Here is a 27,928-nt window from a genome sequence, read left to right as displayed (position 1 = left end):
GTGAATGGATGAGGGCCGTGTAAAGCACCATGGTGAGTAATGCAGACAGGAATTGCTATAGAACCGAAGGAAAGAAACGTGATGTCTCATCTGGGCAGAAGCACTGGGGAAAGTCCAAGGTGGTAGCCTTTCAGTTTGGGTCTGGAAACGCTCAGTGCCTTAGGTTACTGATTGGGAAGGAAGAATTAGCAACGGGCCTGTAATCCATCTTTCTCTTTACTGGGCATTCCTGGCGGGAGAAAAGGGATGACCCACTCAAATCCTCTTTCAAATATGCTGGTAACCAGACCTTCTAATAAATACACTAAAAGTTTTTCCTAGCAAAAAATGATAGAGTTCTTATTTGTGACGTGCTTTTAGGAGCATACATCTGTGTATCTAGGTTGCTTATGTAATTAAACCTGTAAGTTGTAGATGTATGGGGGCATGGTAGGTTGGAGTATTGGTGGCATATGAGTGGGAATATTTAATTGAAATTGTTCCCTTTGTAAAATCAATGCTCTGCATACATTGCTTAGACCTCACCTATTAAATGTGATCAGAACAAATCCTAATGCAGAAGAGGAAGAACCTACATTTATGGTCTTAGACTTCTCTAAGGGAAGAATGCTTTGCCTCTGCCTTGGGTTTGCTTGTACCTTCAAATTAGTAGTGAAGTTTGACGCATGATTCTAACTTGATGATCAACCCTTCATGTTTTCTCACTGGGTCACTCTGCCTCTCCTATGTCCTCATCCATTACTATGAATTAGCTGAAATCTTTTTTTTTTTTTAAAGATATTTATTTAAGTAATCTCTGCACCCAACATGAGGCTCAAACTCATGAACCCAGGATCAAGAGTCATGTGCTCTACCGACTGAGCCCCCCCAGGTGCCCCTAGCTGAAATCCTTTAGAGATCAGTAGATCTTGGTTGGCCTCTGATCTTCATTTCTTCCTAGCACTGAGACTTCAACGTGGTGTTATATAACTTAGCTTCCTCATCTGCAAAATGGGTTTGCTGTTAGTGCTGCCTGCCTGGTTTGGGATTAAATGAGGGAAACGTGTGTTGGGCACCTTACCCTTCCAGGCACTGCAGCAGGCACTCCTTTTCCAGCTGGAGCAAGCCTGGTTGGCAGGAGAGGCATTGTGTGCTGTGTCTCCCTTCACACGTCCTACAAGAGCTGTGGCAGGGGACACATTGGTGGCTGTCCTCATCAGCATAGTAGCCCTCGGGGCAGTCCTGCACGCAGGTCCTGTCTGCCAAGGAAGGAAAAGAGTCTGTCTTGGTATCAAGTATGATGAACGTCTCCCAGACCTCTTCTCTGTGCTCCCTAGGGTGAACCATGGTGGGAAGGGAGGATGCAGGAGGAATGAGATGGTGTCCTTGTGAGGGTCTTGCTTCTCAGATCTGCGTGGGTTGGGGAGATAGATGCTAACCCTTTCCAGGTCTTCAGCATGTTCATCTCTTCCTTCCCTCTCTCCTACGCCCCTCCGTTGCTCCTTCTTTTAGCTGAGTGCGCTTTGTCTCATTTTCTTTCTCACATACCTGTATTAGCCTAATCATGGAATCCCTGGAAACCTGAGGGCATTGCTTCACATCTGTGATAAGATCTGCTGAAGGTGGCCAACCTCAGACCATGCCAGACTTATTAATCCCTGGATGCAAAATCCAGGGGAAATTTTGATGAGGGGCTGAATCCCTGCATGTTTGTAAAGTGTCTCTCCACAGATTGCTTATTAATCACAAGGGAAAATAGTAACTAAGCAGTGGAGACATTGGACAGCACTCTGAACAGATGACCACAGTTAGCGTCACCAGTGAGGGGCAGGTGACATCCTGGGTCTCCAGGAGGACACGACATCACCTGTGAAGTATTCTGGCTGAGAATGAATCATCTCTGTCTAATTGTGGGACACCTCACACTTCAATGGAGGAATAGGGACTGTATTCTTCTAAAATGTCAATATTCTATAGAAAAAATGTCTGTGGAAATGTTTCAGTTTAACGGGAGCTTCAGAGACCTGGCACCTGAAAGCAATACCTGATTGGAGACTGGATCCTGTTCCAAGGAGGAATTGCCAAAATTATAGAACAGATGATATAGTGAAGTATTGATGTTAAATTCACTTGCATCAACAACTGTACCATGGCTATGTCAAAAAGTATCCTTAGTTTTAGGAAATACATACTAAAGTATTTATGCAAAAGGAGTCATGATGTGTATATCACATCCTCAGATGGTCAGGAAAAAATTTGTTGTGGATTATGTAGGCATTACACATTGAGACAGTCAAGACCGAGCACGCGAATGATTAAGCAAATGGGACACCCAATTAGTGGTGGCCGAAGTGGGTGAAGGGCACGTGTGTGGCATTCTTCATACTTTTGTCTTTTCTATAGGTTTGAAAATTTTCCAAATACAAAGTGAAAAATTAGAAAGACACCAAACATCTGGGCACCAGGCGTCATGCAAGGTGGTTTCCCAGATGGAGGGAAAGAGAGAGCCCTCCTCAGAGGACACGTGACTCACTGAAAAGAAGGTTGTCCCTCTGGCAGGTGTGACACTGGTCCTCGGCAGGGCCCGTGCAGCGGAAGCACTTAGCATGGCAGGGCTTGCATCCCAGAGCCTCCACATCCCAGTACTCAACGGGGGCACATTCCTTATGAGGCACGCAGTCCCCATGGTGGTTGATGAGAAGGCCCTCCTGACAGGCCGTGCAAATCCCAGGTGATGAGCAGGTCTGGCAGGACTTGTGGCAATCTGTGGGCATGGTGGGGGCAGAAGACCAAGTGAGAGAGGTCCAGGGCGCCCCTAGAAGGTGTGTTCACACCCCTCCCCCTTTTCTTTCAGAGATTTCTAGGGTTCTGGGTCCAGGGCATGGGGGCCACTAGTTGGGTAGAGCCCTTAGGCTCTGGGTAGAGCATTCTTGTCAAATGAGAAGAAAAATGGCCATTTCACATTCTCTGTAATATCTAGAGAACCCCTTCTTGCCACATCCAGAAATATTAGACTCAGTGTAGTTACCAAAACTGCAACAAAACAATAAGCAATTCTGTAGGGTATGGTCATACACTGATCTGTGGCCTGCTTACCCCATAACTCTCACTCTGTGGCCCTCCACTGACCTCCTGGAACAACTCGAGCTTATCACTAACAACAGTTGTTGGGATGTACTGTAATTGCCTATTGATCAAAAAAAGGCCTCTTTTGTATTCATTGATGAATGCACAGTACCTGTGAGAGGACCGGGCATGTAACAGGCACTCAGTAACTTTTCTTAGACAAATAAAATCAAAACAATTCATTCCTACCTCGGGGTCTTAGCCATTGCCATTCCCTCTGCCTAGAGTGTATGTGTGGTTCTCCTAGATGTATGTGTGGCTTGTTCCCTCTGTTTTTCTATGAGGTCTTCAGGATGCCTTCACTATAATTTCAACTCCATCCTGTCCAACTTCCTGTTCCCCTGCCTTGACTAACTTTTCCTTTTGACTTATCTTTTTTAGGGTCTGTCTGCCCCCCCACCCGCCCCGTATTCTGTCTGTATTGTCCCTTGCTTTTCCCTAGGCCTAGAGGAGCACACAGTACATAGGAGGCCCCCAGTAAGTGCTCCCTGAATGAATAGACACATGGCATTATGGTCATCTCATGTTATCTAGATCAGGAAATTGAGGCTGAAGGTGCTAAGTCACTTGGCTGGAAATGGGCAGGGTTAGAAGTTGAACCCAGAACCTTAATCAGAGCTCTTGCTATTTCTGCCCCAGTGCCTTGGGATAGGTGTGGGATTCTTAGAGGTGCCTATGCTCTCTCATAGAGGATAATTTGGATGATCCAAATGGATCCCAAGCCCTTGTGTTTCTTGGAGGAGATCCTGCTTGGTTCTGGATGCTTCTCCACATCTACCCAAATCTTAATCTTTCAGGTCAGGTTCTTTGTTTCTTCTTTCTGGAAAGTCCGGTGGCCACCCTGTTTCTTCCAGTACCAGCTTCCCTCAGCCTGCCTTTGGACTGGTGGAAGGAGCCATCGCCTTGTAGGGAAAGCCCTCAAGTTAGTTCCCTATGGTTGAGTTGGTCTGAGGGGAGCCCAGGCATCTGTACAGTGGTATTTTTTTTTTTTGAAGCTCTCCAGGTGATTCTAATGGGCAACCAGGGATGGGAACCAGGGGCCTTTCTCAATGAGAAGATTAAGTCAAGTAAATGTACTGTGAGGCCTGCAAAGTTCTCTGTATGGCAAACACCAGAGAAAGGCAGAAATTGACCCTTAGTTCCTGTCTGAGTACAGGCACGACGGCCTTTGGCCAAGTTGCTAAACTTCTCAAGGAAACTGGCCCCAAGCTCACTGCTGCCCTGTCTTCCGCCATGTTCTAGTCCGTGGTCTTTCAGGTGGAACATTGACAGTAAAGAGTACCTTACATAAAACACACAACAAGGTGTGTTGATCATCATGCTAGAGCAGAAAGCTGTGAGGAGTCAGCTCCATCTTCATGTCCTAGGACATGCAAATCAGTCTCCTGAGTACGTTCTGGAACGTAGGGGGGGGCACTGGGGTTTCTCACCCTCAAGCTCTCGCTGCTGTTGGGACCACCTGTGCATAGCTGTCTAGTGCTTGCTAGGTGGCGACATGGGGCGAGGTTACCCCTGGCCGCCTAGCTGGAGTGAAGTCTGAAACTCTGGAGAAGTTCACCCAGAGTGATTCAGTGGTTTGAGAATTCTCATAATAGACCTGCTATTTTTCCTGTTCTGAGGCCAACAGTTGATACCTAGGGAAAACATAAGGAGGCATAAACGAGAGCAGATCCCTCCCTGAATGGGTTGGGGTTGATGTGCTGAGTGGGGGTCCCAGGGCAGGAGCTGCTGAAGCAGATGAGGAGCCACGGGGTCGGGGGGGGGACCGCAGGGAGAAAACTGATAAGGGACCCAAGAGGCACCAAGAAAATCCTCTGTGGCACAGTTTTCCCTGAGCTGCTGTCAACCTTTAGTGGCTTCAAGGTTTAAGAAAAAAAAAAAAAACAACCAACTTCCATTTTGGGTGACTTTTGAAGGCTCATCTCTGCTGTGAAACTTCACATGAGAATTCTTTTTTTTTTTTTTTTTAAAGATTTTATTCATTTATTTGAGAGAGAGAGAATGAGAGAGAGCGAGTACATGAGAGGGGGGAGGGTCAGAGAGAGAAGCAGACTCCCCGCTGAGCAGGGAGCCCGATGCGGGACTCGATCCAGGGACTCCAGATCATGACCTGAGCCGAAGGCAGTCGCTCAACCAACTGAGCCACCCAGGCGCCCGAGAATTCTTTTTTATCAGCAGTTCAGGGCCCATGTTGTGAGGAGGGTCAATCTGATTTGTTATTAAGAAAAATTACATGGTCAAAGCTTATGAATGATTCATTTAAAAAATAAATAATGAATTAGAGCAGATTCAAAAATCTGCTTTGTTGAGCAGGAGGGAAACGGATGGGATGACAGCTCCGGGGCTGGAACCCTGCAAACCCCAGCACCTGCTTTGTCTCAGCAGAAACCCATCATTGTGGCAGGCTCCCTGGGATGCTTGGCCATACACACGCAAGTCTTTACCTCTGCAATCCTTAGTCTCTTTTTCATAGTAAGTTCCCACTGGACATTCGTCCAAACACCGTCCATCATAGAGAACCAGGGATGGCTCGACACAGAGGTCGCAGTTATCCGCTGAGGGGCCACTACACTCCAGACAGTCTTCGTGGCAGGGGACACACTTGCGTATGTCCGCGTAGAAGCCGTGGGGACAGGATGGATGACACATATCCTGGTACAGGAAGGACCCAGGCATACACTCTGGAGGAAGGAGGAAGCAGCAAGTTACCCCCTTGGGCACAGGAGAAAGGAATTCATTCCTTCTGGAGTGGGCTAGCCTGTCCGGACCACATTGGCTCCTTTGACCTGAGTGTTCCATGCATATGCCCCATGCCAAGCCTGCCAGGGCACATCCCCCACATCTCTAAGCTTTGGGAGAGAAGACCACATACGGTGGCCTGATGACATGGTGCTGGGTTTACAGCCCGAAATGACCTGCCCCTCAGAGGTGTAAAAAATTGCAGAGCTGTGGCAGACCGTCTATGGCTGAGATGCTGGAGGTATTGTTGAAAACCCGAAAAGCATGCTCTATTCAGCCCAAAAGCGGCTTAAACATTCTTGCATTAGTTATGTTTTCATTCACTGATAGGGTAGGTCAGTGACATAGACATGGTAACTCAGTGTGAGGCATGCGTTGTGGGTTTCTTTCATCTGTATTCATTCTCTTATTTGGGGGGAAACCAAGAAAACGCTTTGGGTCACACCAAGGGAATCCTTTTGATAGAACAGCATCAGTTCAGTGGGTCTTGCTCTGGAGAGGAAATTAGCCCTTCTTGGAGATAATTCCAGAGAAAGAATTCCTAGCCAGAGTGCTATTCTGAGTCTTACTGTCTTCGCCTGACCTTCTCTTTCCTATCTTTTGTAACACTTGCAATTCTCTAGCTTCCTCTGTGTTTCATTAATATAAGCCTCCCTATAAGATTTTGTGCACAAAGAGGCAGGAACTTCGGGTTCTTATCTAGATCTCTAGCAGCTGGGATGGTGCTGCCAAGGGACTGAGCATCCCTAAGTGCTCAGTACACCTGTGCAGAAGAAATCATGCAGAAGAGGGGCTTTCATTTGTCTTAGCTTGAAGAACGCCCTTGATTGCCTCAGTGATGTGCATGGAGATGGTTATATTTCAGGAAAGATACGGAGACTGGTTCCCTCCATTCTGCATAGCACCCCCCCCCCCGCCATGGTTGGTCCCCAGGGGCGGTAGCTTGGGGGAGCCACACTCTCCCCTGGGATGCTCCCACGTACCTTTGCATGTCTTCTCATGGATGCAGTCCTGACACATCTCAGGGCAATGCTTGCACACCCCGTCTACGGCCACATGCCTCTCGGGGCAGGCTTCCCGGCATGCTCCCTGGTGCAGGATGAGGCTTCCTTGGCAAGAGTGGCAGTTGGTGGCGTTTCCTTCGCATGTTTTGCAAGGAGAGCTACACTGCTCACACGTGCTGTCTTCTGCATAGAAGCCCCTGTGGGGAAGACAGAGCACAACTGGAGATGCTTTCCATCCAGGGAAGTGAGTCCCGCCTGGTGGCAGAGGGCTTGGGACTGAAAGACACCGGAAGGACGGCAGCTATTGTGGGGCAGAACGAGGCAGCCAGATTTGCCGAGGAAGGAGGGGTCAGAAGCCAAATCCGGGAAGAGAAAAAGGAAAGGGACAGGTGTTATCCTTGTGAATTTGGTTGGTTTGAAAACCACTTTTGTTAATGTGTATATAGTTTAGCCACCTTCTGGTTTCCCTATTTTATCTCCCAATTTTTATTCTTTCTTCTTTTTTTTTTAAATTAGAGCCTTATGTTAGAGTAGAAAATGCTTTTTATCCAATACATTTTTAATGAAAAATTTTAATTTAATAAATTACTGAATTTAGTCCTTAATATAAAATGTTCATTCATAATTAAAAACTTATTTTTACAAAGCTCTAAAGGTTTAATGCCCTATAAAATTGGAACCACTTTTGCTTTCGGATGCTCTCAGCCAGCCTCTGGTGGCTTTTTTCAAACATGCACATATAATGTCTGCACACAGCATCAAACATATTTGCAGTAGCTGCTCGTGGAGGATATGTTTATAAGAGTGACTTTCTTCCAGGTGGAATCTGGCGTCTGTATATATATATTGTACCTCTAGTGATTACATTATCACGCCAGAGAAATCTCTCACTGACTGATGAACACAGTAACTACGAAAACCTCAACCTTTTCAAATAGATTTGGAAGATGGGGGAAATTCCGACAGTTTTTTGAAGAAAAAAGCTGGCGGGAAGAACTGGAACGTGCAGAAGCAGGAAAATCATAAACCGTTGTAGAGAATATGGACTTCTGATGTTCTAGGTATCTTTTTTTTTTTTAAAGATTTTATTTATTTATCTGACAGAGAGAGACACAGCAAGAGCAGGAACACAAGCAGGGGGAGTGGGAGAGGGAGAAGCAGGCTTCCCGCCGAGCAGGGAGCCCGATGCGGGGCTCGATCCCAGGACCCTGGGATCATGACCTGAGCCGAAGGCAGACGCTTAACGACTGAGCCACCCAGGCGCCCCCCGATGTTCTAGGCATCTATTCCAGTTGTTTTCTATAATTTTCATTCTATTTGTCAGCTGTTGCCATAATAGGCTGAGTGGCAGGACACCCCCAAACTCATCACCCATGTATCTGCGGGAAGGCAGATCTAGGCTGAGCTTGCGCTCAAAGAGGCCTATGTCATTGTAGGGGCAGAGGTCATGCATGTACTCCGGGAGAAGGAGGCTGGGCCCTGAGATACACACTGGATTCAGGTCTTCTTCCTGTCCCTTTATCTTCCCTGCACAGGGACCTCCTGGGGCACATTCTTCTCTTAGCCATGACAGAGCACAAGAGGGCAAGTTCATCCAGACAAACAGGTTGTAAGCCTCTCTGCTTCCCTTCCGCTAACATCCTGTTGGCCAAAGCAAATCAACCCGGCCCAAAGTCAAGGGTCAGGGAAGTCCATTCTGTGTCTGTGGAAGTTGCTGCAAAGTGACGAGCAGGGGGCACAGGTACATGGGGAGGTGAAGAATTGTAGCAAGTAACTCAGTCTGCTAGAGTCCTTTTTGAATCAATGCCAATAAGGGATCCTATACGGCATCTCTACTTGATGTTTTAATTAACTCATTCACGTCTGTTTCGTCATTCTTTCAGCCATTCTTATATTTATTCAGGAAACAAAAATGTATTGAATGTATCAGGAAGAGATGGGACGGGGTGAATAAAGGTTACGTATCTAATGTAGTTTTACGAAAGAAAATTTGGAGAAGGAGCAGATTAGTAGAAGAGAGGAAACCAAATAGTACCCAGATGAAAGCTAAGACCAGGCTCCCTTATACAGTAGTATCTAGTGTCTTAGCTTTTTTGGACCAAATGGAGAACCTTCAGTTGATTATAACTTAGCTTCCGATGTCAATTCTTACACCTAGTAGGTGCTAACTACTTATCTGCGGAACTGAATTGAATATGCTTGGCTTCTCCACTGGGCTGGAAGTTTCTTGAGTACCCTGACTTATGTTTTTACCCTATAGGATCTATTTCAGCGGTGGGTACAGACACTAATGATCTGCCTCTATCACAGATCTTGTAGCTCTACCATCTAGTTCTTTTAATCAATGGGAAATTTCTAATTGCTTCAAACAGATTCTGTTGGTCACTTCCCCAAACTCCTTCCTCACCTCCCTCTTTCCAGTCTTCCTGCCTGACAGTGTTCTGATTTTATTGGGGTGTGCAGGGGTGAATTTTGTGTAGCCTAAACCGATCCTTCTATTTCCGTCCTTCTCGCCAGAGATCATTTTTGGAAGACGGAAGTGAAGCATTCTGGCTAATGAGATGTGAAGGGAAGTCAGAGGAAGTTTTCTTTCCTTTTAAAAAGAGATGGAGGAGGAGAAACGTGCCCTTTTCTGTCTCTGGTTGTTGTCACGTAGGGTGGTGAGGTTTGGAAACGGGGCAGACAACGTGGCTCAGGGGCTCAGGGGAGGACAAGCTGAAGAAGATTCAAGGACAAAACAGAAAGATTGTGGGTCTTTAATGAAGTGTTGGCCACTGATGTGACCAGTGCTGGGTTTTAACCTTTTTGTTCCGTGAGATAGTAAACCCCACATTGTCTCAGTCATTCTACTTAGAATTTCTGTTGCTTGTCACTGAAGGTTCCCAGATAAACTTTTCCATGTGCTGTTTCCACTTCTTTTTTACATCCTGGAGCTGGACCCGTTGATGGGAAGAGAAGAGGAATTATAAACCAGAGGACTGAGGACACCATGAGGAATCAATCAATAATTCACCAGGTATGATTCCATATTTATTATTTATACCTCACACCTCACCTACTGTAAACATTTAAGAAGACATTCATGTATTCACAGCCTTAACTTTTGTCACGGAAGGAAGACAACTCCTTGATCATAACCACAAGGTGGAAAAAGAGCGTATTTTCACAAAGGTCAAAAACACGTACATATCACGGTCACAAGGGCCTGGTTTGGCTGCCGTGGCCGAGAGCGACTGCGTGTCGAGGGGACAGTTCCAAAGGCTCTGTAACCAGGACGGGGAGGCGTCCTCTGGTGCGAGAAGGAATTGCCCTCCAAGTACAGCAGGAGAATGAACCCGAGCGGGACATGGAAGGAAGAGGGACACTTACTCGGGGCACCTGGTGTAGCACCTGCCTTCGTGGAGGAAGAGAGGGAAGTCCGGCCCCGTCCGGCACGTTCTGCAGAGATGGGCTCCAGAGCAGGAGGTACAGTCCTCCATACAGTTCTCGCAGTGGCCACTCCTCGCCGAGGGCCACGTGCCTTCAGGACAGGAGGAGACACAGGCCTGGGCCAGCAGATACGTGCCTAGAAACCCAGGGAAGAAGGCAGAGCAGACCATCATCACGTGTCGGGTCCAATGGCGCAGGGGTCCATGCAGAGGATGGATGCCCCCGGCAGCTTTTTTGAACCTCTGCAAAGACCCGAGAATGTGGAATGCTGCTTTCCGGCAAACCAAAGTATTTATTAGTGAGGCTCGGTCTTCCACATCGAGTTAAATCTCCAGAAAGGAAACCAACAACAGGCTTTTGCCCTGTTTTTCTTTTTCTTTTTCTCTTTCTTTCTTTCTTTCTTTCTTTCTTTCTTTCTTTCTTTCTTTCTTTCTTTCTTTTTTTAAATTTATTTGAGAGAGAGAGAGTGCATGATGGGGGGGAAGGGCAGAGGCAGAGGGACAAGCAGGCTCCCCGCTGAGCAGGGACCCAGATGCGGGACTCGATCCCAGGACCCCGAGATCAAGACTGACTGAGCCACCCAGGTGCCCGCTTGCCCTGTTTCTTTTACTTTCCTGCTGATATTGGTGCAGGTCACTATGGGGCTTCCCTTTCCCCAGTTGATCTGTCTATTAACACCTTGGTCTGTCTTCGTGTAAGGCCGTTATACATGTGCAGCTCAATAGAGTCTATTCTTCTGCTTCTGGAATCCTCTCCTGCTAGGACACTAACATAGTGGCAACCCCTCCACTACCCAGCGCCACCTGGAGTGGACGGTCTGCCTACTTATTCTTTTTTATTTTATTTTATTTTATTATGTTAATCACCATACATTACATCATTGGTTTTTGATGTAGTGTTCCCTGATTCCTTGTTTGCATGTAACACCCAGTGCTTCTTAATTGAAAAAAATCAGATAACATCATTATTGAAGAAAACTATTTTAAAATCACCCTTCACTCCCAAATCCCAAGAAAATTCCTTCAATTTTTGGTTGTAAACTTTTATATTTCGTAGGGGTAGAATCATGGCACACCTGAAATTTTAAACTTTTGTGCCCCATCTCACGATGAACATTGCACCTTCCAACATAATGACCACTTTAATGGTCACTTTTGATTCTTAACTTCTCACTGTTAGTGTACCATGTTAATAAAATATCCCCAGAATTCAGGGAAGTTGCTATTTCTGATGTTTTGTTATTGTAAATGATGAAGCAGTCCATCTGTTGACCTGTTAAGTTTGTTGTTCTTGGCTGGGGCACCTGGGTGGCTCAGTCAGTTGCGCATCTGCCTTCAGCTCAGATCATGATCCCAGGGTCCTGGGATTGAGTCCCGCATTGGGCTCCCTGCTCAGTGGGGAGTCTCCTTGTCCCTCTCCCTCTGCCCCTCTCCCCTGCTCCTGCTCGCGCTCTCTCTCGCTCTCTCTCAAATAAATCTTAAAAAAAAAAAAAAGTTGTTGTTCTTGGGTTTTTTTTTCTCTCCTAAATTCAGAAATGAAGAAGGAAAGAATAAGTAGGGTATTTACCCTCTACCGTACCCTAAGTTCTACCCTAAGTTCTCTTGTTTTGGCTAATGCACTTTAAAGAGTAATGGAGCCTCTAGAAATGTCAGGTACCCAGAGACCCTAACAAAATCTGTGGCCAGATCAACAGATGACTTCATCATGCCTTTGGATAAGAACATTGGCATTTTTCTTTTCATTCTCTCTCTCTCTCTCTTTTTTTTTTTTTTTGGTCCTTTGAAAGCCAGTTTTGTTTTTTTAAGATTTTATTTTTAAGTAATTTTTATACCCAATGTGGGACTCGAACTTAAAACCCTGAGATCAAGAGTCACATATTCTACCGACTGAACCCACCATGCACTCCTGAATACCAGTTTTTGTTAGAGGTCACTGTTTGGGTCCCTGCATTTTTCCAGAGTAGCCACGGTGATAGGAACAGTGAGGACTGGATCAAGTCCTGCAAACCTTTTACGTAAAAATGCCAATACACATGAGTGACAGTGAATTGGCTTGGCCACAGTCACTTCTTATCATACTCCATACTGACCTTTTGGACACGAAGTGCACAGGGTCGCAGATTCATTGCAGGTTTTACAAGAAGGATGACAAGGCTGGTGTCCTCTCATAATGTCTGTGTAGACAGAAACCAGAAGTCAGTATCCTTTGAACAGGCTCATAGTATTACAGCGTTGGAAAGGATCTCATGGGTAATCTCATCTTCCTCCCTGCCCAGAATCGAATCCTTTCAATTTTGCATTGGCTAAACCTCCACGGTGGGCTTTATTCATTTATTCATGTATTTCATTTATTTTTTTCTTTTCCTTCCAGTTGATTATCAAGACATGGTTTGCAAACTTCCAGTGACAGGATAGTCTTAAATGCAACGGGGCTGTTTGAACTAACAGGTGTTCCTTCTTTCATATATTAAAAATCTGTGAGGGTGTGTGCTTGTGTGCATGCATGCATGAAAGTTTTCTAGTTAAAGGTCATCACTTCTTTCACCAAGAGTCTTAGATGACCATTTCTCTTCACTCCAAGAGGATAACAGAATTCATTGTGTCTTTTATGGGGTAACTTTCTTTTTTCCTTCCTTCCTTCCTTCCTTCCTCTCTTTCCCTTTTTTTTTTTTTTTTTTGTTCTTTGGAACCAGGTTTCAAAATCCGTCAATGTTTGGGTTTCTGTGTTCTTCAGAGTAATCACTGTGGAATGCAAACCTAAATTTATCTCCTCTCAAATCATCATTAAACATTCACCTAATGGAGCCACCTGTGGGCTTTCTGGTTGGTCAGGTGATAGGCAGGCCATCCCAGGTCAATACACCATTCCCCTGGGAAACATTTGAGGTGTTCCTCTCTCCCTTTCCCCCCAAGAGCATTCCTTTGGTGACCAGGCTTTTCCAGGGAGTCAGGAAGTCCACAGGACAATTTCAAAGACCTACAGAATAGCCTTGGTGACATCACTCAATGAGTCCACGAGATCTTGACCAAATCTCAGGAGCTGCTTGGGAATCAGCCTAAGTCTCATAGGAGAGAATTAGAAAAAGAAGATCTAGCTCAGGACGTGTGATAGGAATGATCCAGACCCTCAGTTGACTGTTACTGTTGGCATCTTACGATCACCGTCCCTCTCTTGCTTCCTGCTCCTTCCTGCTCTTCCTGAGAGTCAGTCTGACAAAGTGGGTTCTGTAGGTACACCTGCTGTCAGAGCCCAGCTGTGCCACTTATGGGAGGGTAACCATGGATACGGTAATTAAACTCCGAGAGTCCTATTTTCCATGTCTCTAGAATGAGAGCAAACGATCGTTCCCTTATAGAACTGTCGTGGAGGCTAAATGAAACAGTGTGTAACGTGCACACACAGCGGCTCAGTAAATGCTAGACCTTCTGCTTCCTTCCTCCCAGTTTCCTCCTTGGTTACCATACTTCCCCATTTCCCAACCTTAGGCTTTAGTTCTCTCTCTTCTCCCTCTGTTCCATACCCGAGTGGCACCGGGAGGGTTTGCTTGGTTTCCCTGAAGACGCTATGGTTAATAAGCTGCTGAGATTCGCTCCAGAGGAAACTAGACTCAGAGGTAGGTAGGTAGACAGACAGATTGGTGTGGATGTAGATATAGATATAGATGTGTAGACATAAATGATCATCCTGCCATGCTAAGTGGCTGTTGTCTTCCTAGTCTGGAGAGAGAAATATGGCTTGGTTTTCCAGGAGACTGACTCACTGCTGTACTCTCCCTGGGGGGAGCTGTTAAGAGCTCAATTAGCCTTGTGCGGAGCACTGCGAGGCACAGGGTTCTCACAGACAACAGGAAGCTCCACAGGACCGAGGCCTTTTTAAACTGACAGTCTCACTTAACCCAAACGAGAAGGCGGCAGAGATGAGCAACAATTCGGTTGCCAACATCAGTCCTCACTAATCACCTGGGAGATGCAGATCAAAACCACAATGTGAGATCACCTCACACCTGTTAGAAGGGCTAGGATCGAGAAGAGACAGCACGTGTCAGCGAGGATGTGGAGAAAAGGGAACCCTTGTGCACTGCTGGTGGGGCCATAAATGGGCACAGCCACTGTGGATTAAAAATGGAACTACCCTATGATCCAGCAATTCCACTCCGTGTATATAACTGAAGGAAATGAAATCACTGCCTTGAAGAGATACCTGTCCTCACATGTTCATAGCAGCATTATTTACAAGAGCCAAGACACGGAAACCACCTAAGTGTCCATCGATGGATGAATGGATCAAGATGTGTCATATGTCTATAAAGGAACACTATTCAGCCATAAAAAAGGACAAAATTTTGCCATTTGCAACAAAGGGATAAATCATGAGCATTAGGCTAAGTGAAGTATGTCAGAGAGAGAAAGACAAATACCATATGATCTCACTTATATGTGGAACCTACAAGGAAACCAAAGACCTAGAGTAGATTGGTGGTTGCCAGGTGTCGGGGTTGGGGTGGGGAATGGGTGAAAGTGGACCAAAAGGTACAAATGGCCAGTTATAAGATGAATAAGTGCTGAGGATGTAATGTCCAGCGTGGTGTCTACAGCTAATACTCTACTGGGTACATGAAGGTTGCTGAGAGAGTAGCTCTTAAAAGTTCTCATCACACACATGCACACACACACAAAAGGTAACTGTGGGGGTGGTGGATGTGTTAACCTCATAGTGGTAATCATTTTGTAATATATATGTATATCAAGTCATCACATTATGCTGGTTAAGCCTGACAATGTTGTATGTCAATTGTATTTCAATGGAACTGAAAAAAAGATACTTAATGGCTGAGCGTTCTTAAAAAATAATAGCAAAATAATGCTTATCAGAAACACCTTGACCATCTTTACTATTATATGTCTAGGCCAGGGGTTGAATGTTTTTCCCCTCAGGGTTTGAATTTTTTATTTTATTGTTTTTTTTTTTTTTAATTTTATTTATTTATGTGAGACACAGAGAGGGACGCCTGGGTGGCTCAGTCGGTTGGTGTCTGCCTTCGGCTCAGGTCATGATCTCAGGGTGCTGGGATTGAGTCTCACGTGGGGTTCCTTGCTCAGTGGGGAGCCTGCTTCTCCCTCTGCCTGGCGCTCCCCCTGGTTGTGCTCTCTTTCTCTCTGACAAATAAATACAATCTTAAAAAAGAGAAGGAGAGAGAGAGAGAGAGAGCTGGAGCGAGCAAGAGCACACGAGTGGAGGGGTGGAGTAGAGAGAGAGGGAGAAGCAGACTCCCCACCGATATGGGAGACGGAACTGGGGCTCGATCCCAGGAAGCTGGGATCATGACCTGAGCAGAAGGCAAACACTTAACTGACTGAGCCACCACTCAGGCGCCCTGATTTTATCATTTTTATACTAAATTTTTTATTTAGAAAGACATGAGCTTTAATGGGTTTTCTCACATTTTTGTAAAATATAATGTATATATCTACATATGTATTTATAATTACGTGTATCTCACATTCTGGCAGTTTGAGATTTTACTGGGATACCCTGGATATAAAATTCTGTAATGTCAGCGTATGTCCACTAGAGGATGCTCCGTACACACAGTTAACAGCAATTAAGTGTGGGCAAGGGATTGTCGTTCCCCGCCACAGCTTTTTATCATAAAAGATTAGTGACTTAATCACAAGTAAATTTTGACTTTGATCATAGTTTCTCTTTTTTTTTCCACTCCAGAAATTCTGGACTGGACAAGACCTCAAAGAAAAAAAAATCACCTTGACCAAGAAAATATAGTGTCTGTCCTTTAGAAATGACTATAGCTAAACCATATAAAACGGGAGTTTTATTTAAAAAAAATTTTTTTTAAATAAGCAATACTCACACAGTTAAAAAAAGCCAACAAAACTGAAGAAAGGGAATATATCATAAAGTATCTCTCCATCCTTTTTATATAAACTGTATCTATTCGCACTGTTTATCACATTGCTTTTTTTTTTGGTAATAATGTATTTTGGGGCTCATTCTCTATCGGCGCATAAAGAACCCCCTCTTGTTTATGACTCCACAGCATTCCATTGCATGGATGTATCATACTTCATTTTTCTAACTGGTAACTGTTGCTGACCACTTCGGGTTTTTTTTGTGTTTTTTTTCCAATCTCTGCTATTTCAAATACTACTACAGTGACTGGGAAGGCCAAAGGTGCTTTTCCAGCCTATTACAGATCTGCAAGGACAGAGGCTTTTCTTGATAGCCTCTCCCAGATATAACCACTCAGCACATCAGGAACGCCCTTAAATGTTCCAGAAAGCTCCACTGCTGAGTTTCCTCCCGGGTCTTTGGCCTTTGAGCACCTACGTTGTGGTCACCACCTCCTTCTGTTTTTACTTGGGCACCCCCATTTGCTCCTTGTAGCCCAGCTTCTTTGGGTTGGTTTCTACGTCACAGAGGCTTTTGATTCAGTGTGATGATCTTCTCCCTATTTCCCTGTTACCTCTTTTGATTTGAAACTTCCGCCGTCGCTTCTGTGGCAGGCTCCTCACCAAAGATGGGCTTGCAGTGGGCACAGGCTCTTTTTTATTAGAAAAGAAAAATAAAGTGTTTTATTTTTTTAATGCAAGAAAGATGAAGAAGGTCAGTTTCGCCTATCACCTTACCACCCAGAGATGCCTGCGATGTGGACGTCAGCACGTAGATTTCCCATCTTCATCCTGAATGTGTGAGTATAATCACGTATATGTATTTAATCATTTGTCTTCTGTGTATATAATACCGACCCTACGTTTTTTTTTTTTAATGATTTTATTTATTTATTTGACAGAGAGAGCACGAGCAGGGGGTGGGGAGAGGGAGAAGCAGACTCCCCACCAAGCAGAGAGCTGGATGTGGGGCTCCATCCCAGGACCCTGGGATCATGACCTGAGCTGAAGGCAGACCCTTAACCGACCGAGCCACCCAGGCGCCCCTGCATTTGCTATTATAAATTTTATAGGCATATTCTCTTGCTATTAAAATTCTTAGTACACACTATTTTTAATGGATTATGTATTTGCATGAACCATAATTCACTTAATTTTTTTCTTTTGTTACATTTTTAGATTGCTCCATCTTTTTTTTTTTTTTTTGGTTATTATAAATAAAGCTGCCATTGACATCTTTATACACAGTATTGGCTAAGTCAGGACCCTGCTTGGCTCCTAGGCATCCCAGCTGACCACTATTTGCTGCCTTCTTTCTGGGACTATTCTTCCCCAACCTAGGGCCCCCCAAATTACTTGCTTTTGACAGGGAAGACTGTTTTGAAAGTGAACTAGTGTTTCCCGTGTTAAGACTGGGTCAGGTTAAAGGGCAAGGGAGTAGTTTAACTTTTGTGTCCTCTTCTGTCCTGGGAGCTTTATGTGGGCTCTCCCATTTAATTCTCAGAATGACCTTGGCTGAAGCAGTTCCATGTTCTTATTTTATGGATGAGGGAACTAAGATTCAGACAGGATGAGTAACTTGTTTAAGGTCACACAGCCAGTAAAGAACAGAGCCAGGGTTTGAACCCTGGTATGCTTACCTGTAAAGCCTACATCCACTAGAGAGACTTTTTAGTAATTAATTTGGATTTTAAAATAGTTCGGTCGAGGTCAAAGCAGTGGTGTACCAGTAAAATGGCTCTTTGGAACACATGACAAAAACCTTAAATTGTAGTGTTTGCTGATTTCCGTGGTGTAAATACTCCCATCGTAGTTGATTTCAAGCTGCCGATGGTTTAGTGATCCCCTATTGAAATTCCTGGATATTTGACAATCAGGGCAAGTGGAGACACATGGTTCCTTCAGGGATCCCATGGGCCAAAGGTTTAATCATTTACTCATCCAGAGTCCTGTGTTTTCTTCACGGAGTTCTTGTTGGTTAGTTAAGTAAAAATGAGGTGCTCATTTCTACGCGAGGCAACTGTGTATATCTACAAAGTCCTTCTAAAAATCAGATTTTCGTGGCATCTCTAAAGCCCTCGAAGATTCAGTTACACATAGGCGGCATATCTGCCCACCGCTGAGATTTATTTTTTACATACGGCTCTCAGTGTTCGTGACTGGCTCTGGGATTCCAGGCTTCCTCAGGCATAGGAATCAAGATCAAAAGACAGGCTAGTGAGAAATTGTTAGGATGTGGTCAAAAAGTTAATTCCCTGTGTCTGCGCTTTGTAGATTAAACTATCATCAGCATATGTAATTAGAGCCTGCTACAAACGCGGTTTTAATCGATGATGGAAATAGGTGGGTAGGGGAAATGTGCAGGAATTATTCTTAGGACTTTCCGGCACTACCAGGGGGAAAACCACTTAAGAAAATCCAAATGATTGGACTCTGAAAAACAAACTGAGGGTTCTAGAGGGGAGGGGGGTGGGAGGATGGGTTAGCCTGGTGATGGGTATTGAGGAGGGCACGTTCTGCATGGAGCACTGGGTGTTATGCACAAACAATGAATCATGGAACACTATATCTAAAACTAATGATGTAATGTATGGGGATTAACGTAACAATAAAAAAATTAAAAAAAAAAGAAAAAGAAAATCCAAATGATTTAACAGTCATAGAGTAAACTGTTTCCATTCCCAACAATGGTTCAGGAAAGCAGCCGAACCTGTGGCCTGCCACGCCTGAACGTTTTCACCCACGGTGGCTCGTGATGCCTGAGTCCCTGTGGAAGCCATTAGCAGCCTATTTCACGTTGGGTCTGTTGCTGCCACACAGGGGCACGGGCCTAGGAATCTTCACAGGGTGTTAGTGACTAGGACAGGGGAGCTGGTAGGGATCCGTACTCTGGTGCACGTGATTCTTTGCTGGCAGGAAGAACAGAGTTGAGCCGCCATCTTTGGAGATGAGTTAGTCTTGGTTGGAGGCCTGGCCAGGCATGGTCCAATGTGTAGGGAAATCTCCATCCTTGGACTGGGGCAGGAGGTGATGCCACCGTGTGTGTAATTAACGAAGAATTATGGCCCTCCCATCGTGAGCAGACCCTTTATTAAGAGAGGGGTTTAGCGAAGTCTAGTTGGATTTTTATTTCAAGGCTATTTCCCCAACATGTACCGGCACAGACCGTGGGGGGCGGTTGTAGTCTCTGGATGCAAACAGGATCTGATTGTTTCCTCTGGGAGGTCATGTGGGTGGAGGAGTGGACTGAAGTTTGTCCCATTTTACCTTTCCTATGTGTTTCTGCAACCGTGTTGAAAACCACACCACCACCTTGCTGAGAGCACCTAGGCAGCTCTCTTCTTCTAAAATCATTCTGTCCATTGTCTGGGCTCCCACTGAGTTGACCCAGGATGACTGCAACCTGCTTAGCATCATCTTAAAGGGGTGGCTAATTAGTGCCTGTTTTCTGGAAACTTCTGCCCTCCTATTATACCCTCAACCTTGTTGGGGTTTTTTTTGTTTGTTTTTTTGTTTTTGTTTTTTAAGAGTTAGAAGTCAGGGGAAAGATGTAGGCATTTGGCTCAAATACTCCCAGGACTTGATGGAGTGCATTTCCCACTTACTGTCTCCCTCAGTGGTGTCTAAGCTCTGCTGGGGAAGCTGAGCTCCGGCCTCACCTTGCTCAGTGAAGAAAGAGTTTTCCTCACTGTTAATAGTCTGCATGTCTGATTTCCTAGGTCATAGAAAAGTGCAGCCATGGCATTGACTTTGTTGCTTTTGTCCAGCCATGAGAAACATTCTCATCTGCTTCCCAAATCCCTTAGTAGTGCTAACTCCCCAAATGGACTAATTCCTTCCTTTCTTCAAAAACACTGTATTTTGATAGTAGAAAATGCAGAGGGGTGGGTGTGGTGCTCTGACAAAGGGGAGCAGTCAAGGCCTGATTTCTGCTTGCAAAGTGCGTAGTCCAGTTGAAAGGGACGTGTAATCATTTGGGGAATCAAATCTGCTCTGACTCTTGGATCCCTGGACCTTTTCATCATCTGGATGCCAGATAAAATACAGATGTTCTGAGCTAGAGACCCAGCACCAGACTATTTTCCTCTTGGCTTGCCCTGCCTCTTAAATGCCTGAATGCCAGACAAGCTCGTTTTCAGCATTTGGGTCCAGCTATAATTCACGGAAGATATCCCAATCTGGATTGAATGATTTTCTTCCCAGCTATGCCTCTGAAATTGGCCCGTGTTCTCCATGGCCTTTGGCTGCTGGGTTTGTGATGGTCTCTGAGCTGCTTTTCCTTTAAGTCACACATGCAACCCTGTCGTGGTGGACGGTCGCCATGGATGTCCCTCGTCAGACCCGGCAAGAGCCTCTCTCCTGCCCGGGATCTATCCTTCACCCCGGGCCCTTTGAAGACTCATCCTGAGCAGACCTCCACTGCCATTGCACTGAAATGACCTTTTTAACAAATCCTTGCCTTGAAATCAAACGGAGAGCATCTCTTGTTTTCATGAGCGTCTCTGCATAGAATGTGAGTCAGATTTTTCCAGCAGGAAGAGGGTTTGGTTTTTTAACCACCAGAGACACAGAGAGGTCACTGGAGTTTGTAACTACCTTGCAAGGAAGCTCGTGACTGAGGCTTCAATGTGAGGTCAGTACTGAAGACGCAGGTAGGAATGAGCACGCGCAAGCCTTTACTGTTAGATTGCAAACTCCCACACCCTTCCTCCAGCCCCCATCAAAATCCCCACTTTCCCCAACTGCAACTGGAGGGGGACTTTTATTTTACTTGAGAGACAGCACGAGTTGGGGGGAGTGACGGGGAGAGGGAGAGAGAATCTCAAGCAGACTCCCCGCTGAGCATGGAGCCGGACTCTGGGCTCGATCTCACAACGTGGAGAAATCAAGAGTCGGTTGCTTAACTGAGTGAGCCGCCCAGGTGCCCCTGGAGGGGATCTTTTAAAAGGCAAGCTTGGATGATGCTAAGGTCTAATCAGCCAGCCGGAAAGATCAGCTGTCTCAGCTTAAAGTCCAGTACTTTTAGAGCAGGTCTTCCTTGTCCAACTGAAAAAGCCCACCTTTACCAGTCATTTTCCTTTACCTTAGATAGAAGCTATTCTGAAATCTTTGAGAATGGTCATTGGGCCATCTCTTTACCTGATCTGAGGTCTCCTCCTCCCGATAGGAACTCACAGGCCACACCAACCGTAGGCTGCGCTTTGGGTTTCCCTCCAGGTCGGATGACAATGAACCACCGCCTCCTACCCTTTCCCACTCCAAGCTTTGGTTCACTGCCCTGCCTTCATCTCTTTTGGGATATCCCAAAAGCAAGCGTTAAAGGGGGAGGGAGGCAGGCAGGCAGAGAAGGTGGCCAGACACCTGCTTTCTCTGTCTCGGGAGGCACATACCGTTCCAGAATTTGCCTTCCACCTGGGTCTGGGCAGGCTCCGAGCACGTCCCGTGTCGCAGCTGCAGTCCTTCCCGGCAGCTGCCGCACTGATGGTAGCCAGGGCCAGTGCAGGTCACGCAGGCTGGGTGGCAGCGCTCACACTGGCCCAGCTCTGGGTCGCCATAGAAGCCAGGACCACATGTGCTCACGCAAGAGCCACCTGCAGGGGCACACAGAGAGGGAGCATGAGGGTGGGTCCCCGGCTGGCTTGGTGCGCTATGCGAGGCCGAGTTCTAAACAGGCCGCGGGGAATCTCAGGAACACCCTTTGTTTGAATTTGTTTTTAAAGAAACCAAACTGGCATAAGCTTCTTTCAACCAAGAAACGTGTCTTAAATCCAACATGTCAGTCCTCTCTTAACCAAGCATTTCAGTTTGCTCAAGGGGTGAAGGGGTGAAGAGCACAGAGTAAAGAACTTCAAATTCTCAGGGCCTTGAAAAAGTGCAAATCAAACGAATCTCTGTGTAGAAGCACTGGAGATCAGTGTGGGCTGATCCTGCAAACGTTCGAGAGCACTGGGCTGTGAGTCCTTCCACTGGAAGGCTGCTAGCATAGTTCTTCCCTAACCATCTGACCAAAACCAAAGACAAAGGATCTTGTTGATCTTTAACACTGCTCAGGAATATATAGCGTGGGTTAAGTCTCCGGGAAAGAGTCATAGTTCTGAATATTCCAGGTGATTTGTTCTAAGGCATTTATCTTCAGCGTTCCCCCCACCCGCCCCTGTCACTCTTGTTTCCATCAGCTTGGAGATGTTGGAAATGAATGAGTGACATAGGAACTCTGCTTCAGTAGTAAAAGCAGAAGGAAGTAGTCCGGCTAATGTTTATTTTCAAACCAAATTAAAATCCATCCTTGGACAAGAGGCACGGGAAGAGTCTGAAGCCAATCAAGCGAGTGCTCTTATTTCTGGGTGGGGCTCTGGAGCCTTGTTCTTCCTTTGCACCATGCGGTTCTCAGGCTTACCCAGGAGAAAGAAGCCTTCTTCACACCAATAGCACTGATGCTGGTCACAATTGCCGCAGTTGGTCTCACACGCTTTGCATTCAGATTCTTCACTGTAGGTCTTCTGAGGACAGGTCTTGTAACAGTGGTGTTCAAACCTAAGAGGGGGAGGAGATGGAGTTTCTTCCACGAGCTATGTTGACGTATTTCTCTTCACCACCATAATTTAATATCCTGACATCTGTCTACACATCATTTTTAACAGGTATAGGTATTTAGGTTTCAAGGACAAAAACTTGGTCTATGTGTGCTCACCAAACAAGTCATTAACCACTTCCCTCTGGACCCTGAGGACCTATCATTGGGGCAGCTGTGAAGAGGGTGGGGAGAAGGAAAGGGGTAGCAATATTTATTTATGGAGTACTGATGATGCATTAAGTCCTCATTTCAACCTCCATGCAATTCTCCTATGGTAGCTATAACTTGTCTTTAATTTCTAGATAAGGGAACTGAGTCTCGAGGTAAAATGCTCAAAGTCCCATAGCTAGTTAAAGGCAGGCCTGGGATTTGAACAGACGGTTTGTGTGCTTCTGTCACATGGCAATGGGAAGGGGAGGTGATGTGGAGACCTCCCATCTCTGACTTGTGGAGTTGAATTGGAGAACTTTGGAAGGGATTGTTATCTGTGTTTCATTTAATCTAGTGGTCTGTGTCTCTTCTTACCCAGGGGATGATTCAGAGCTCATAAAGTACCTGGCTTCATCCTGGATTTTCTGACTCCTGTTAAGGACAAGGTCTCCATGCAGACGTTTGGAAATAGCTTGCCTGGGGGCGGGTCTATCGTTAAGGTTTGTCCATGAACAGCAAGGTCTGAATCCTGGTAACCCATGGCAAGATTCCTAGACACCAGTGTCAGGTTGGGTGACTTCCAGGACCAAGAAAAAGAGGGCCTCCTTTGGAGGCAAGAAAACAGCTGGGCTCTTATTGCTAAATCCAAGAATTGTTCTTTAATAGCCTGACAGGGCAGAGTCGCTTCAGGCTGCCCGGCCTCTTTGCTTTAATCACTGGATTTAGGATTAAGTCAGTAATGCTTAAACTGCAGAAAAGTTAGTGCCATGAAAAAAAAGAAAAAAAACCAAACTTACATGTAATACCCCGGAGTGCATGATGTACAGGTTCCTGGATTATCTGGAAGAAAATTATAATAATGAAACATAATAACTACCGAGAGTCCATCATTTGGAAAAATGGGCTCTGGAAAAGTCCTGGCTTGAGACAAATAATCTTTTTGGGATGTTTCATGAAAGGTACTCTCCAGAAATGATATTTGCACAGATTATACCATTTTTAATTAGTAGCACGATGTATGCTGTGGTTTAGCTTTATCAAAGCTAGTAAAATAAGAGTTCTCAGGAATAACGGTTGGCCCTAATTTTCAAGGAAGTAGAGTCCCAAGCTCCTAGGTCTTCAAACTGCAGATTAAGAACCATCCGCATTAAGCACCTCCTGGCCTCTGTGAGGGAAAGGCATCAAGCGTGTCCACACATGCATATTTGGAAGGGGCGGCGGGCTCTCGACTCTGAATGGTAGGTTTTCCATGAGCTACCCCCAATGCCTGCCAATGTGAGGGAGTGTCATCTGGGAGGCTCCTTTGAAATCCGGACAATTATTTTTTTTTTTCCAATACAGTATCTACTTTGTGTTGGGCACGTCACGAATCTCTTGAAGGAATTGTCCTGTTCTCATTAAGTATAATGATTCAATATGTCCCTGTTGGCTCAGAGAAGGACTCTTTCCTACAGCTTTCAGGGGACTTAATGAGAGAGCAAGGGCTTTGAGAATCACTAATTCAGTCTATTTCCCTTCCTCATAACCCTCTTTGAAAGATACCAATTCCAGATCCAATTATTAAGGGAATTCTATGATTTCCACTGGCCCGTGATTCCCGTGACTCACAGAGTGACCTCCAGCAAAGTTTCTATGGTGCTCCAGTTCTGTTCTTTTCATTCTGATAAGAGATGGAAAAAAATTGCTCCTCTTTAGAATGTTCCTCGTGGTACGTGAAGGTTGTATGTGACCTTTAACTTTATTTAAACAAAATTTTGCCCTTTGAACTTTGTGCACAGCTTTCCTTTCTAATCTACTCTAGGCTCTATTTTGGTTTTCACAAAATCTGCCCCTTGCTCAAATCTTTAGCCAAATGCTCATCCTGGGTTCTCCTAGGGATGTTGCAAGACAACACTACTGTGTATTACACATTATATGGCTGATGCATTACACCAAAACTATTGTGGAAAAATTTCTATAAGAGGTTCTGCCATTTAACCAGAGATTGACAGAACCTTCTGGAAATAGCCTAGTGATGATGCAGTGGAGAAGGTACTGGCCTGGGAACTGGGCTGTTTCTAGTTTGAAGTTTTAACTCTGGCTTAACTGCCTTGTGAACTTGCATTAAATGTTGCGCTGCTTTCTGGATTCTGATTTCTGTAGGTATAAAATGATCTGGTTGGAGAAAGCGGTTGCTAAGACTTCAAAAGGTAAAAATTCTGCAATGGAGTCTAGCAGGGGTTGGCAATGTATGACCGGCTCTTGGGCCAGATTGAGCCGTGCCCCTTCCATAGGAAGGATGGAACAAGACTCAAGACAGCCAAGGACGTAGCCAGACCCTTCTGCAGGAGGCCATGATATGCTCACAGTAGGGAAATGGTTTTTGTGTCTGTTGTATGGTGACATGGTTTGTTACAGGGTGACCAGACCAGAGCAGGACGGTGAAATGAACCATAAAGCAGGCTAATTACATGATATAAGGAATCTGAAGCTAGAGGTGCCTTGAGAAAGAAAAGCTCACAGAAATTCTTAGAATTTTTGCAGGTGGGGAGGGGTCTTTATGCTTCCGCAATCCATTTTAAGAGGGGTGCAAAGGCCCCGGAGAACACGAGTGGTTCCACTGGGTAAGTATTTCCTGCTACGCGTCTATGTTTGCATCTCTATTCTTTCAGGTCTGTTCCTAAATAAGCTGCTACTACTCAGCTCACAGTTGGGCATCCTACTTTTCCCTGCCCAGCCCCAATGAACATATTTGACTCTGACAGTTTTGCTAATTTGGCAAGGGCTGGGGAAATTCTAATCCTGTTCTCTAATGTTCTGGCCATCCCTCCCATCTAGGAATTTAATGAGTTTGCTCTCTGCTCCTTTAAGCAGGTCATGATGAAAATGTTAAACAGAACCAAGCCTCAGAAATGTGCATACCAATGTAATCTTGAGTCTAGGGACCTTTCCAGCCCAGATGCACAGCGAATTTGGTACCTTTACAATAGTTTGCATAAATGAATAATGCATAGAACAGGAAGTATGTCTTAGAACAGCTTATGAATGCCCATTAGTCTTTCTCATTATTACCGGTTATTCTGAAGAATAAGAATTATTTTAAAAAATTTTCCACCCCAGAAGATCCACAAGTCAGACATCAGCTAAATGGATTTAGCTTGACCACTGAGAGGCAGCTGTTACGGGATTAAGGAAAGGTAACAGTCCCAAACCTAGAAGTTGAGTCTAAGTCAAGTTGGCATTTGAATGGTAGGGTAGGAAAGGAGGGTTGGCTTAAGGAGAAAGGTGAATGTTGCTGGCTCTTTCAGTGTGTGTGTGAGTGTGTGTGTGTGTGAGTGTGTGTGTGTGTGTGTGTATGTGTGTGTGTTTGGGGGTGAGGGGTAGAAGAGTCCAAACAAGCTAGCATTGTGGACTGTCTCAGAAGGTGGTTTCCAAAGTAGGATGTTTGAATAGCTCTGGTTACTTGGTGTTGTCAAACCTTTGAGCTGAGAGAACATAGTTTGAGGGGACGTGGGGCAAGTTCAGTCAGAATTCAGAGAGAGCCTCACACATTTGGAAAAAAAGAAAAAAAAAGCCTTCGGAAACAGTTCCTGGCTTCCACCTGTTCACATCCCCACTAAGGAGAATGTATGAGCAGATGCCTTGTCAAAATGGGGGTACAGCCTGCCTTTCTTGAGAAAACTCCTATTGTCTCCTATCTATGGGGTGGGATGGGCAGGACTATGGTGCCCCCTCTTTCTGGAGAGGTCTTCGTGATCCTGTGTGTCACTTTCCCATGGTTTCCTTAGTTTTATCAGTGCTGGGGCTCATGGGAAACTCCCTCTTCTCATGGAGGTGTTGACTGCTGCCTTCAACCTCACCTTCAGTGGTCAACGTACATCCTCTGCCATGTTATTGTGTTCTTAGTAATACCTATAGCTTTCACCATTGCATACGGATGGATCAGGGCCACATTAGGAGTTATGGCCATCTAACTTACAAAATGCATCGGGAAAGGGATATTTTAAACTTGAAATGGAATCGAATTTTCAAAATGTGCAGAGAACAAGAATTTGTTGTTTATGGTTTACATAAACTTGGAGTCACACAATTAAAGATATGTATAAGCTAAAATGACTCTAATTTGCTTTTTCTAAAATCTTACTGTACATTTCTTTTTCATTGAAGGAGACAAAAGACTTGGTTTTTTTAAAGAATAGCCTTTATCATATAATATCTAGATAGGCCAGAATTAGCCAGGGATCAGCTATGTTGTTGAGGCCGAATCGCCTCTTTGCAAAACCAGGGGGAAAAGTTGATGTCAGGGTGGTATGTCTTTCAAGATTCATTTTCAGGGGGCACCTGGGTGGCTCAGTTGTTAAGCATCTGCCTTCAGCTCAGGTCATGATCCCAGGGTCCTGGGATCGAGCCCCGCATCGGGCTCCCTCCTCCGAGGGAAGCCTGCTTCTTCCTCTCCCTGCCGCTCCCCCTGCTTGTGTTCCCTCTCTCGGTGTGTCTCTCTCTGTCAAATAAATAAATAAAATCTTTACAAAAAGATTCATTTTCAGGCTTCTAGAACTTTCATCCACACCCCAGGCCTCCCTCTACCACTGCCTATTGAAACTGATCTGTTCCATAGTCCTTTACTGCACAGATCTACTAGTTAGGGATGCTAGACTAATGGGCAGGTTAAAATTAAGTTCTTGGGAGGCTTCTAGGTTTTCCCCTACCTCAGTCCTTCCTCAGGTGTCCTAGACTCATTAGGCTCCCTTTGCTTTGACCTCTTAGGCCACATCTGTAAGTGTTCCACAAAGCGGCACCTGCCTTATTGTAATTCATCACGCCCTGGATGCTGGCTTTTTCCACAACTTCAACCTTTTGGCTCTATTACCTTCCCAGTTCCAATCACCTATATTCTAGGTTTGACCAAACTTGGGGCAATGTTTGCCTTCCCAGTGCTTCCCACACTTAGGCAGAGTATGGACCAAACTGATGCTTCGCCCCTTCTTCATAGGTTTCTAGCCCCAAATACTCTATAAGCTCCCTAATTACAGAATCTAAAG

The 27,928-nt window shown here is 45.3% G+C and overlaps 1 protein-coding gene across 2 annotated transcripts in view; it reads right to left on the bottom strand.

The window, feature by feature from the left end:
- The window catches only part of PCSK5 (proprotein convertase subtilisin/kexin type 5), a 456,302-nt gene that overhangs the window by 24,704 nt on the left and 403,670 nt on the right, over positions 1-27,928 (bottom strand). The window contains exons 25-34 of one of the 2 annotated variants that reach the window (XM_078062229.1): positions 23,705-23,747; positions 22,581-22,717; positions 21,574-21,774; positions 16,759-16,836; positions 12,367-12,450; positions 10,218-10,413; positions 6,828-7,045; positions 5,550-5,786; positions 2,513-2,743; positions 1,061-1,238 (exon numbers count right to left, since the gene is read on the bottom strand). In XM_078062229.1, coding sequence (XP_077918355.1) covers positions 1,061-1,238; positions 2,513-2,743; positions 5,550-5,786; positions 6,828-7,045; positions 10,218-10,413; positions 12,367-12,450; positions 16,759-16,836; positions 21,574-21,774; positions 22,581-22,717; positions 23,705-23,747 — 1,603 coding nt within the window. The remainder of the gene's footprint in view (positions 1-1,060; positions 1,239-2,512; positions 2,744-5,549; positions 5,787-6,827; positions 7,046-10,217; positions 10,414-12,366; positions 12,451-16,758; positions 16,837-21,573; positions 21,775-22,580; positions 22,718-23,704; positions 23,748-27,928) is intronic. The other variant, XM_036103195.2, reaches the window with a different exon arrangement.

The sequence above is a fragment of the Halichoerus grypus genome, chromosome 14 (genome assembly GCF_964656455.1).
Source record: "Halichoerus grypus chromosome 14, mHalGry1.hap1.1, whole genome shotgun sequence".
Taxonomy (NCBI): domain Eukaryota; kingdom Metazoa; phylum Chordata; class Mammalia; order Carnivora; family Phocidae; genus Halichoerus; species Halichoerus grypus.
The sequence above is the reverse complement of the archived record's forward strand: the minus strand, read 5'-3'. Positions and strand labels throughout refer to the sequence as shown.